The sequence below is a fragment of the Equus przewalskii genome, chromosome 5 (genome assembly GCF_037783145.1).
Source record: "Equus przewalskii isolate Varuska chromosome 5, EquPr2, whole genome shotgun sequence".
NCBI classification, from domain to species: domain Eukaryota; kingdom Metazoa; phylum Chordata; class Mammalia; order Perissodactyla; family Equidae; genus Equus; species Equus przewalskii.
The window spans coordinates 85,487,118-85,500,744 of record NC_091835.1 but is presented as its reverse complement, the minus strand read 5'-3'; the positions used below and the strand labels follow the sequence as shown (position 1 = coordinate 85,500,744).

The 13,627-nt window shown below is 39.4% G+C and overlaps 1 protein-coding gene across 16 annotated transcripts in view; it reads right to left on the bottom strand.

Annotated features, from left to right (window-relative positions):
- The window catches only part of RAB3IP (RAB3A interacting protein), a 41,800-nt gene that overhangs the window by 20,465 nt on the left and 7,708 nt on the right, over positions 1-13,627 (bottom strand). For 8 of the 16 annotated variants that reach the window (XR_011540555.1, XR_011540551.1, XR_011540556.1 and 5 more), the window contains 2 exons: positions 7,092-7,366; positions 6,164-6,422 (listed from right to left, as the gene is read on the bottom strand). Coding sequence is in view for 8 of the 16 variants with exons in the window: in XM_070622057.1 (XP_070478158.1) it covers positions 6,164-6,422; positions 7,092-7,342 (510 nt within the window). In the remaining 8 variants the exon portion in view is untranslated. Of the gene's footprint in view, positions 1-6,163; positions 6,423-7,091; positions 7,372-13,627 lie in introns of all 16 variants that reach the window. The other 8 variants (XR_011540552.1, XR_011540558.1, XR_011540557.1 and 5 more) reach the window with 1 other exon arrangement.

Genomic DNA, 13,627 nt, shown 5'->3' with positions numbered 1-13,627 from the left:
CAGACTCCCTCAGGATACAAAAACAAGGAAGACATCGTCCTTGAGAAGCTTTGATCTGTCAGAGCAATACCAGTCTCTGAGGAAGGCAGAATTCTCCAACAGCTCCAACCAGCAACCCAGGTGGCATAAACCTCACCTGATCCTAAAGACTCCCCACAACATGCACTGTTTCCCTTTTCCGAGTGACCTCCATTGATCCAGACTCTAAAGCCAGAGTTTAATTAGTCTGATTCATTCTCGTTTCATGCCCCAGTCTGATCCATGCTCTGAACAAACTGTTTCCCCATAAATGTCTGACTGCTTTCTCTTTACACTTCGAGGGCCAACTCACTTTACCTATTTGAAGTCAAATTTGTATTTCACGTGAATACTTTTTAGAATTTGTACTTTTCATTATCAGAACCTTTTGTTACAATATAGTTATTCAAAATTCATCCCTTCAACAAACATTAATCTCGTGTCAACAATGCCTCAGGCGTTCGTCTAAGTGTTGGAGGCACAGAACAGGAGAGATGCGGTCTGTGACCCTCACAAGTCACAGCCTCCTGAGGACAGTGGATCTTCCAACAGGCACACAGGCAATCTGATCAGGACTACGGCAATGCTGGGCACAGACCAAACAGAGCAGGAATCTGCCGAACGTAGAGCAGGAGGGAATAAATAATCAGGATGGGGAGGGGTGGAAGCCACAAGCACACAATGCCAGAAAGTTAGGCGTATGGCCCGTGCGGAGAAACCTTGGCTAAGAAGATAGGATTTACTTTAAAGGCAAGGGGAAATTATCTCAAAGGCAGTGGGAGGTCCCTGAAGGGTTTTACACAAGGTAGTGACAATCAGATTTACAATTGGAAACAATAACTTGGACAGTGTGGCTAGGTTAAAAAAAGACTGGAGACAGAGAAAATAGTCGATTACTGCAGTATTTTAGGCAAGAGACAGAGATCTGGAGCGGTAGCACTGGACAAAGGAAATCCGAGAGATACTTATTAACACAGAATCTGAGGACCTGACGATCAAGCGTGTTTCATTAAGATTTTTAAGAGAAACATTTTATACATCAAGAAAGAAAAAACGCTGTCAATGAAACTATGAGATGATGCTTTTTTTTTTCATTTGGAATTTTCATTTTATACTTATAGAAAGAACTGTTTTAAACTGATGGACATCATACATCATTCTGCTTTTTGTATCTTTCTTTTTGTTTCAATGTCATATCAAGTGAGATCCTTTTGAAGATATTTAACCCAGTAATTAAGACCAACAAATACAGCATCCAACTCACATAATTCAACTGAATTAATAACAACAGGAAAAGTTGTGACCAAGTTCACACACAGTAGGCAATGAGAACTGTCATGATCATTGCCTGGCTAACGGAACTTCTAAAACTCATACTGATTTCAGAGACATTAAAATGGGAAAAAACATACAATTTGGAATCAATGAACCATTACCATGTGTACACATCTTCTCTCCCCAACTACTGAAAAGCTTAAGGGCAGGGTCAAACCTAATTTATTTTTGCCCCTTCAGGGCCTAGTACAAAGCTGTGAGCACTTTGGTTACTCAAGAAATATTTGTTTATTAAAGAACACAGTAAATGTTTATAACATCCCTGGGCAGTCAGTGGGGCCATGCTGAATACGGATTTGGTACAGGTATGTGTTTCTGAGTGATTTCAGTGGCTGCAAGCTATTCCACTGGATTTTATTTTCCAAGTCACTTCATTCTCTTTTAAGGAAGAATAATTAAAAGGTAAAAGCAACACCTTATACCAGTAGGTCTCACATATTAGTGAATACAAGAATTAACAGGAGAGTTTACTGAAAATGCATATTCTCAAACCTCAACACAGTAAGTTTGTTTCAGCAGAATCTGGGGCAGAGTCCAGGAAGCTATATTTTAATAAAGATGCACCAAAACCCAGCTTATGCCTCAGAATTCCACCAAAGCTGTTCTCCAGCAATGGCCCGTGGAAGGCCAAGCGGTCAAGGACCACCACCCCGGGCACCCCTGCCCCCAAAACCCATGATCACGGCGACAAGTCCCCGCCCCTCACACAGCTAAGCATCAGCACAAAACTGGCTCACACCAAGGAAACGTGAGGAAAGTTACAAGGATCACTTCTAAGTCAGAGCTTTTTAGAAGCAGGAATGCCTCCTCCAAGCTTTCTTCTCCTTTCATCTCACTGATTAGATACAGATAACAATAAAACTCTAAAAGATCACAGAGACCCAAGACCAAAGAAACAGATCCCTGAGTTATTTCATAAAGAACTGCCTTCCAACTATGACCCTCTGCTATAGAGCGTTAAATGAATAAAAAGGAACTCTATTAGGTATGTCACTAAAATTAGGAGTTGCTTACAAGCAGTTAGCATGTCCTTAACTAAGAGATTACTCATGTGTGTCATTCCTACAACAGTGTAACTGCATACTCATGTACATGTTCATTTAATCAGTGAAATGTACTGAGAGCCCATTACATGTTGACAACAGAATCACAAGCAAAAACACATGCAATCCTTATCCTCATGAAGCTCAAAACTACTCGAGCTCTAGGTTTCTGTGTTGGGTTACTGGGATGGGTCAGAAAAACAATCAAACAATATAAAGAAATAGAACTTTCACTCCCAATCAAGACAGAGTAATACGAATCATACTTACCACTCCGACTGACACAATTAAAAAACTGGAAAAAATATATGAACAATGATTTTTTAAGACATTGGACATCAGACAACAAGGACAGTGATCCTCCAGAAATGGGAAACAAACAAGGTGAGCCCTATAATTTCCCTAGCTCATCACCTGAAAAGATGAAAGTATTATTAGACAAGGGTTACAAGAGCTATCAAATTGTACTTCATATGTTCAAGAAGCCAGAGGAAAGACTGAACATGTTAGACAAAGCAAGGAAAATATTAAAAAGACCCAGATCAAACTTTCAGAAATGAAAAATATAATGTCTGAGATAAAAAAAATAGACTGTATAGGATTAACAGATTAGATATTACAGAAGAAAAGAGTAATGATATTGAAGACATAGCAATAGAAACTATCCACCATAAAACAGAGAGAAAAAAGATTAAAAAACAGGTGACTAGAGCACCAGTGAGCTGTGGGACAACCTGAAGATGTCTAATGTCCTGAAACAGAAGTCCCAAAGGAGAGGAGAGAGAATGAGGTACAAGTTTTTGAAGAACTAATGGCCAAAACCTCCCAAATTCTGTGAAAACTAACAAACTACAAATTCAAGCTCATCAAATCCCACACACAGGAAACCTGAAAAGAACTACCCCAAGGCACACCGTGCTCAAAATGCTTGCAGGCAGTGATAAAGAGGAATATCACACCACACACAGAGCAACAAGGCAAGGATGACAGCTGACTTCTTGTGGGAAATAACACAAACTAGAAGACACAGGAGTAACATCTTTAAAGTACTAAAAGAAAAAAACTATCAATCTAAAAATCTTCAGCCAATGAAAATGTCTTTTAAAAATAGGCATAGTGGTTAAGTTCGCACACTCCACTTTGGCAGCTTGGGGTTCAAGGGTTTGGATCCTGGACATAGACCTACACACTGCTCATCAAGCCATGCTGTTGGCATCCAGATACAAGATAGAGGAAGACTGGCACAGATGTTAGCTCAAGGCCAATCTTCCTCACCAAAAAAACCCCCCAAAAAAAGAAGCAAAAAAAAGACCTTTTCAGATATACAACTAAAAATAATTTATCACAAGCGAACACTCATAACAAAAATGTTAAAGGATAACCTTTGAGTAGAAAGAAAATGATATGAGATAGCAATCTGGATCCACACGAAGGAATCAAGAGCACTGGAAATGGTAGCTACATGGGTAAACATAAAAATTCTTTCTTATTATTTAAATTCCTTTAAAAGATAATCAACTGTTTAACACAAAAATAGTAACAATGTATTGTGGAGTTTAAAACATGAAAGAGTAAAATGTACGACAACCACAGCACAAAGGTGGGAGGGGAAAGACCGAAGCATACTTTTGCAAGGTTCTTGCACTAGATGTGAATAGTACCATGTTGTTAGAAGGCAGATGCTGATTATTAAAGACATATATGTTATAAACCCTGAAGCAATCACTAACTTAGCACAAGAAAGATATATAGTTAATGTGCCAAAGGAGATAAGATGAAATGAAAACAATACGGAATTAATCCAAAAGGCATAAAAGGAGGAAAAAGAAACAAAAGAGACAAAGAGAAAACAGTAAAATGGCAGATTTAAACCAAACCATATCAATATCACATTAAACGTAAATGGTCTAAACATACCATTTAGAAGGCAGAGATTATTAGAAAGAATAAAAAAGTAAGACCTAACTATATGCTGCCTACAAGAAACCCACTTTAAATAGAAAGACAAAAACAGATTAAAAGTAAAAGTAAAAGGATGTTAAAATTTTAATGATCTGGCCTCTCTTAAAACAATAACCAGAATAAAGAAAATGGCTGCTGACAGAATTTTGATTCACAAGTTGCCATAACTCAGGAAACATTTTCATATTCAAGAGTTCTTTCCAAGCTTGCGCTCTAAGTAAGCATTAATGCTATCTTGTACTCTTCATAATAAAATTCACCATATGTATGTGTTCGCACATCATTATCATTTCAATTACCTCAACAGTACCTCTACATACAGCAAATTAAAGATTTCAAAAGAAATTCCCAACTTGAGCTAAGAAATTAGCAATCTGCACTGATCAATAAGTAACCACAATGTACTCTCAAACGTGGATATATATGCTCAATAGTTTACCTCTATATAAACTGTGATTCCACTCACTACTGTGTATTAAGACAGAGTCTGAGCCAGATGGTAGAAGCCAAATACAACCAAATCTCACCAGACCCTGCCCTTTAAAGGGAAAAGATTAAAAAGGCCATTGATTTTTATTTCTCATAAAATACATTTAACCAAAAATGACTTAACACATCTGCAAGACTGTTTAACCATTAGCCACTGATTAAAGTATTTATAAAGAGACAGATATGCCGGGCATTGTACTGCAAGATGCCAGGCCCTGGGGATATAAAAATCAATGTTATGCTCTTGAGAGACAAGTCTGGTGGGAGAGGGTGAGAATATCTGTTTGCAAAATGTCATAAGATGCTGGAATTACACCTATAGGATGTTTGCCCTCTCTTCTCAATTTTCTGAACATGAATCAGTCCATTTCACCTAAGTTATGAATGTGCATATGCAGAGTTGTTCATATTAATCTTTCTACTTCTGATGTCTTCAGGCCCTGTAGCAACACCCCGTTTTATTCCTGATACTGATAATCCGTGTCTTCCGTCTTTTTTTGTCACTCTTGCTAGAGGTTTGTCAATTTTATTATTTTTTTAAAGCACCAGCACTTTGTTTCATTCATCTTCTGTAGTTTTTCTGTCGTCGATTTCACTGATTTCTGCTCTTATCTTTATCATTTCCTTCCCTCTGTTTGTTCTGGTTTTACTTTGCTCTTCCTTTTCTAGGTTCTTAAAGAGGAAGCTTAGATTGTTGATTTGAGACTTTTCCTTTCTTCTAATGTATGAATATATAGTGCTATAAATTTCTCTCTGAACTTTAATCACGGTCTCAAAAAAAGAATAAGATATGGCCACAAATTTGGGAATAATAGCAGAAATTTTAAAGACAACCAAGTGGGAAATAGAACAAAATACCAAGAAAAGTCAATTCTCCAAAGTAAGGTAGAGAAAATATTCAAACCCAGCTAAGTGGCAAAGGTAACAGTACTAAAACAACTCCTCGAAACACAGTGACTGAGACTGTATGACTTCAAGTAAATAACCATAAAGTCAGCCACAAACAAGGAGGGAAAAACCCACACACAGAACACAACCCACCAAACCTGCATTAGAGAGAAATCAAGACAGGGAGCAGAATCCAGGGGCACGAGAAGAGTTTCAGAATCTCATTTCGGCAGCTGGCACTCCTGGATGAGCTTCTTCAGTCTCAGACACTTTCACAGATTCCTAATGCTGCCCAGCGGGAGGGGAGGCCGTGCACATGTGAAGTTTAAGTGGAGATCTGCAATGGTCTCATTTGAGTTGTCCCACTCCATGGGTAAATATTAATTTTGAATATAATATATGGAAGAATAAAATATCTTTTTGCTTACCCTCTGAGCTTTTGCAAGTTCTTCTTTTAATCTTTCATAGCCCTTTTCTCTGACTTCCAAAACAGACGGGCTTCGTAAACGAGACAGACTGTCAGTACTCAACCCAAATATATCATCACTGCCATCACAAGCCTCTGTTACAGTGGCACCCTGTAAGAACTCCCTCTCTGCATTACAGGTGTCTTTTCTTGAAGCTAATTTAGTTAACCCAGCTGTGACTCCAGAGGCAGGACAAGGCGCCGGGTCTGTCACATGGATGCTGCAAAGGAGAGTTCAGAAGACATCAGCAAATGCTCAAACGGAACTGGCACAAACACACAGGTCCCAAACTGCACTAGCCAATCTGACAGCCACTATATTTAAACAACAGTGTGTCCTCAGTCAAAGCAATCACATTTCAAGTCCTTAAGAGCCCATGTGGCTAATGGCTATCACCTCAGCACAGAAACAGAACGTTTTAATCTAGAACAGGGGTCGGCAAACTAAGCACAGGCTAAACCTAGCCTGCCACCTGCTTTTACAAGGCCCCCAAGCCAACAAGGATGTTTACATTTTCAAATGGTTGGAAAAAAATAAAAATAATAATATTTTGTGGCACAAGAAAATTACATGAAACTGAAGGTTCCGTGTCCACACGTAAAGTTTCACTGGAGCCTGTTCACCCACGTCCTGTCTGCGACTCTTGCACACTTTAACAGCAGAGCTGAATGGCTGCCAGAGGCTGGACGGCCCTAAACCACATACTCTCTGGCCCTTCACATAAAAGCTTTGTGAGCCTTGCTCCTGAACGCTGACATGCACTGCTCTTCACGGGCAAGCTTACATTCTTCAAATTTTCGAAGATAATAAAATTTAAAATAAGGTAACCAAGCAAGCTGTCCATTGCTTAATACAATACTCCAAAATAAGCATTTTGATGATCTCTTACCTGACACTAGGTATTTCTGCACAATTTAAGTGTCTGGGGGATGAATACACAGGTTGTGTAGGAAGGTCGGAAACATCTAAGGCGTTAGCTGGAATGAGGGCAGAGCACAAAGCTGACGGGTGCGGCCGGTAGATGACGCCTGGTGAGGTAGTCTGCTCTTGAGTTCCCGGTTCACGCACACCAAGAAGGTCCGGAGAAGTAGGAGAAGCAAGGTTTACTTCATGGAAGCCTTCCAAGGGGTCATGAGCCATAGCAAAGCCTCATCATAAGATAACCTACGCTAAGACAAAAAGCAGGTGATTATTTTGAGACAGTGGCATTTACAATTAAATTAAGATGTGTAAATTATAAAACGCATCTAAGAGCCCATTATAAAGCATAGACGTACAACAAAAGAAATAGAAAAAAAAAACTACAATCATTTAACATTTATTAAGTGACTTCAGAGTATACATAATACAAAAGGCAAACCATCAGATTTGGAATAAACTTGAAAGTGATAGCTACGCTGTTCAAGTGAGCACAACTAGGGGCCAGCCTAGTGGCGCAGTGGTTAAGTTCACACGCTCTGCTTCAGCGGCCCAGAGTTCGCTGGTTTGGATCCTGGGCATGGACCTCCACACCGCTCATCAAGCCATGGAGAGGTGGTGTCCTACACAGAAGAACTAGAATGACCTACCACTAGGATATACAACTATGCGCTGGGACTTTGGGGAGGTAAAAAAAAAGTACAATTAATAAGTAAGGAGGAATGAATAAAAATTTGCTAGATATTTTTAAGTTTGCTGTTGTATGGGACGTTGGCTGGAACAGGCAGAAGAGACAGTAAAGCGATGCACACACAGAATGAGACCTAAGTTCAAGTAGCTGTTCTCTTCTGCCTCATCCTGACGACGTGACTTTGGATGAGTCAGTGTTTTGTCTTTTCTTTTTTATTTTGAAATAATTTCAAATTTACCTAAGAGTTGCAGAACTCTTGTATATATTACACCCAGATTACAAATCGTTAACATTTTGGAACCATCTGAGAAGAGGTTTCAGACATGATGCCCACTGTCCCTTAATATCTCAAGATATATATATCCTCAGTATGAGGACAGTCTGCTATCTAACCACAAAGCCATCATCAAAATCAGGAAGTAAGCACTGATCAATATTACCATCTAATCAACAGACACCAGTCAAACTTCACTGACTGTCCTAATACCTTCCTTTATAAATCCAGGATCCAATCCAGGGTAATGTATTACATCTCCCTAAATTTCTCCTCTGATGGGATGCGAATGGGGACAACAATACTCCCTCCTTCTCCAGGGTGCTGTGAGGATTAGAGGGGATAATCCACGGAAAGCCCCTGGTACAAAGTTCGGCCTCAGTAAACACTTATCACAATCAGCCATTAACGCTAACACGGATGCTTCCGTTTCTCCCTAAGCAAAAAACAGTTCATAAAACTACTCAGTTACATCCCGAATTTACATGAAAACTAAAACGTGTACCGCTCAAGTTTCTCACTTGACGAATCTAAAAGAAATCCTATAAATCCCTTACTGATTTCCTAGTATCTACAGAATGAAGTCCAAACTTATTAGCCTGAAAATCAAGGTCTTCTGTGACCTTGATCTGAACCCAACCTCTCTTGCCAGTTTTTTCCTTCCTACAATAGTACTTTGACAATCTTGAGTGATACCTTCCCAGAACTTCCCAAAATTCCCAAACACAAGCACCAATACAGCACATAATTACTTCATAAAATACATACTCTTAATAACAAGTGTTCAAAATGAGGCAAGTAGGGAACAACAAAGGCTGCAGTAAATTTGGGAAAGAAGAGAGCTGACCAAATATTCACACAGTTTCTCAAAATTACAGATTACTACATGTCACAGACTGGACAATCAAGATTGGAACCACTAAATCTACAAGTGCCAAATTTCAAATCCAAGAGATTTTTTTTTATTGTTTTTATTGTTGTTGTTACTGCTGTCAAGTCGATTCTGACTCCTGGCATCCCTGTGTCCAGAGGAGGGAACCCGCCTGTCTGTCTGCGCCATCCTCTCCCCTGCCCGTGCTTATCAGACAGTGCTCCACTGTGTTCACAGGGTTTTCATGTCCACTCTTTTCACAAGTGGGTGGCCAGGTCCCTCTTCCTAGTCTGTCTCAGTCTAGCAGCTCCGCTGAAAGCTGTCCACCACGGGTGACCCTGCAGATATTTGAAATCCCAGTAACAGAGCTTTCAGCATCACAGCCACACGCAGCCGCCACAGGAAGACAACTGACAGATGGGAAGTGTCGTCCCCGACTGGGCCACGAGCCCAGGTCACAGCCGTGAGAGCACCAGATCTTAACCACCAGACACCAGGCTGTTTTCATCGTAGCAAAGGGTAACTTCAATCCTCAAAATGAAACCAATTCTTGTTTTTCATCTAAAATACTCACTGCGCCAAATGAAAGATCATATTAACAAGGAATTTAAAGTATTTACTACTCAATTATAATTTATTATTTTTTCATCCAAAAGAATACTGCTCACTCCTTATTCATAATACACACACATGAACACACACCAAGCAAACATATGACCTGAATATTTCATTTTCACTTGAATATAGATTACTAATTAATTCACTTCAAGGTAGAAAACAGGTTTCCACTGAACTCTGGCATTTTATCAGTGACTATGTATGATAGTTCCCTTCTCCTATCCACGCACTTCTAATTCACCTCTCTACACCTTAGAGGTTCACCAAATCATAAAGCGTGCAGAATCTGCATGTCTGGAAATGCAAAACGGTACCAATCCTATGGGGGAAAATTCGACAATATCTAGCAAAATGAGAGATTTATTAAACCTATGACCCAGCATGCCCACTTTGAGAGCTTTATCCCAAAGACAAACTGGCAAAATAAAAAAAGAAAAGACACATGCATAAGGTTAGCAGCATTAGCAAAAGACTGATAGAATGAACCAACATACACCCTCATAATGAAGCACCAGACAGCTGTAAAAGGAAAGGAATGACATCTACATACTGCTACGCAGTCATCTTGGGGAGCTATTGACAAGTTAAAAAACAGAATAACTGTATATAGTAAGCTCCCTTTAAGAAAAAAATACAAATTTACCTATATGTATATATAACATACATACATCTATGTATGTATTACCTGTATTTTAGAAGTGGAAGGATAAACCAAAAACTAATAAAAATAGTTACCTATAGCAAAAGGGGACAGGCACAAAACTAGTCTTTTCTGAATGGACCATGCCTTGTAGGTTTGAATTTGAGCTTGGAACCATGTAAATGATAAAACAAAATTAAATGTTAGAAAAGAATCCCTAAAAATGAAACAAATGAACCTAGCTGTATATTGAAATGGTAGCTTAACCACATAGAAAAGAGCTATTGCAAATGATTTTAAAACATAGCAATAAAACTGTGCATCCTAGTGGAACATATTGTAAGGACAAAAGAAACGAAAGAAATCATAACCGACTCTCAGTAATCACAGCAGTAACAATCCTGATGTTGCTATTCTGAAACTATTACATACAATAAGATTAAGCAAATAAGTTATGTTAATGTAATCTGGAACTAAGATTTTCAGCATATAAGAGATTTAAATACAAAATCAAAGAAGCTAAAACTCTGGAGAAGTCCTAAACTTGAATCAGAAATATCAGAAAAAAATTTCTATTAAAAAACAATTCCTAACTTTATCCACTGTAAAGGGATAACAGCAGCAACTAATTCAGGAGCAGCGAGTGCCTCTCGTGCCCAAGACAGCATTTCCTGCAAAAGAGAACAGGAGCTCCTCGGAAAATGGCCCAGCCCGGGGCAGGGACAAACAGACCCTGGGAACATCTTTCCACCAGGAAGCAAGAAAGCCATTCAAGACCACTGGACAGCATCACTGACCAGAGGGACAACCTGAACACCAAAAAGGACGGTATCTGTGAAGACTTGAAACAGAAACATTTTTAAATCCATGACTTCCTGAGAGTAAAAATAAGACGAAAACAAAATCTCACTGGTCCCCTTTGATTGGTGCTATGGAACCAGTTCATTATTTTGAAAACTGGTAAATAAAGGATTTATCCTGACTTCCCTGAACAACAGGAAACTAAAGAGTTTATGAGAAAAAGTCCTTCCTTTTAAAAGAATTCCATTTACTAAATACAACTTTGCCATCCTAATGAAATCATGGGTCTGGGCAGTAATTATCAACAGCTATTAAAACCCTAAGGTAAAAATCTATCTGGGGAACTCTACAGTTCCTGGATCGGAGTGATAGTACCTGAACTTACTGATGACATCTATCACAAAGAGGGAGACAGTCAGACTTGAGGATCGTGTGGTGAAAGAGGAAATGAACACCCATCCATGAAGCATCCCGCCCCCCTAAGAAAAAGAAACGACCCCAACCCAATCAAGCCTCTAGGTCTTCACCAGCTCACAGGAAATATCGAGGAGAGAGGAACATATTAAACACCACAGGGACGAAAACAGTAAAGTCTAGACTTCGGGAAGCTCGACTGAACAAACCACATGGTTTTTTCAGTAAATAAGACGGAAAAAAAGAGGTAGAAGAGATTTCTAGATTTAAAAAGATACTTAAGAGATATAACTAAATACAACATGTGGACCTTGTTTGGATTCTTATGTGAATAAACCAACTGTAAAAACAAATATGAGACAATCAAGGGAATGTAAACACACGATATTATTGATAGTATTATGAAGTATCGTCAATTTTTAGGGATAGTAATGGCACTGTGGTTATGTAAAAAAAAACCTGTATCTTTTAGAGACACACACTAAAGTACTTATAAGATGAAATAAAATTACTTTGATTTGCTTCAAAATAACCCGGGGAGAGAGTGGGAATGGGGGGCTGAGCCATCCAATTACCAGTCCCCAGCAGGCAGAATTACAGGGCAGCGTCTCCATCATGGGAGCTAATGTCACTGAGCATTTAGTAACATCAGGTTCCAGCTGCAGCTGCGGGTGGCTGGGATGAAAACCCATGGCCATCAGACTCCAGGGGCCCGTCTGCGCACCACCACAACGCACGACGCCACTGGCACCGCCCTGCCATTCCACTGTTACATGGTTCTAACAAAAACGCTTCCCCTTAAGTTGAAGTCAAATGCACGGTCCCTGCAACATTCACCCTACTTTTCCTATATATACACACAGTGTTTCAGCTATTCTTTCAACAAGCACTTACTGAGGGCCTACTATGTGCCAGGCTCTGGGGAAAGAAGATGAAAGACTTTCTCTACTCCCAAATAGTATCAATACAGCAGAAGACATCGACAAGTAGAGGCGATGATACAGTGTGATAAACACCACAGGAGATGCAAACGCATGGAGAGAGCACACAGGAGGGCTGGCAAGTCAGAGGAAAGGACTTCCTGAGAAACTAAAGCTGAAGACAAGAAGAACAAGCAGTAATTAATGAGACAGACAAAGCCCTTGGAAGGGCTTTCCAGGCTCATCTAAGGTGTGAAAGCAAAGCATTTACGGAAAATACAAATGTCGTGTAAACTGGAACAAACGCTACAGACATGAGAAACAAGCCTCAGAGAGGGGCAGGTCTGAATCTGCCTTCTGCAGGCGACTGGGCCAGTCTGCACCTCGGGTCTGGCCCCACATGGAGAGAACTGACAGAGAGAAAGCGTGCAGCACTTCACACAGCACCGCCGAGCAGAGCCTCGACCTGCGGCGGCTTCATTCGGGGATACATTTAAATATTACTTCAATTCAAGCCCCTTCTGAAAAGGTATTTTAAGATTAAATTTAACCCCTTTTTCAAGCACGTGAAATTTCTATAAAATGTAACTTAGCTGGTAATGAGCTGCCAACCACACTGGTCCAAAAGTCTCTGGCTCTTTAAAACACACAGAGGCTTTAAGGTTTCATATTCAAAGTTCTTACATGAGTAAAGTAAACTGCTATTTTTAAGCGGCAGTACTCTTCGCATTTAGTAATGAGTGATTTCGAGAACTAATTCCCACTGGAGATGATCCCAGTTCATACACTAAACTTGTCAAGGATCACTGTCAGTATGGGAGAAGGATGACGGCACGAAATTCTTATGGGTGAATTACCAACACAGCTGGGCTGGCTTTATTATTACTCAGTTCTGAGTGATAAAGCTGATTTCCAATCAAAAGGAAAAGTGGATCAATTTGCTTCTGATCCCTGATAAGTATTTGTTATTTCTTCTTTCGAGAAGTCAGTATTATTGCAGCAAAAACAGCAGCCAATATTTACTAAAAGTTAACTATGTGTCAGTTAACTGAGTTCCTAAGAATTTCATGTGTACTAGTCACTTAAGGAATGTCCAGAAAAATCCTAGTTATAAAAATTATTTTTTCTAATTAAAATGAATTTTCTAATTGAAAAAAAAGGCACCCCTAAGACAACTCAGGAAATTAAGACAAATTACTGGTAAAATATTAATTTTCAATTAAACATCTGAAGGACATGGATAAAATGGATATGTATCATTTAAATGAAACTCAGGAC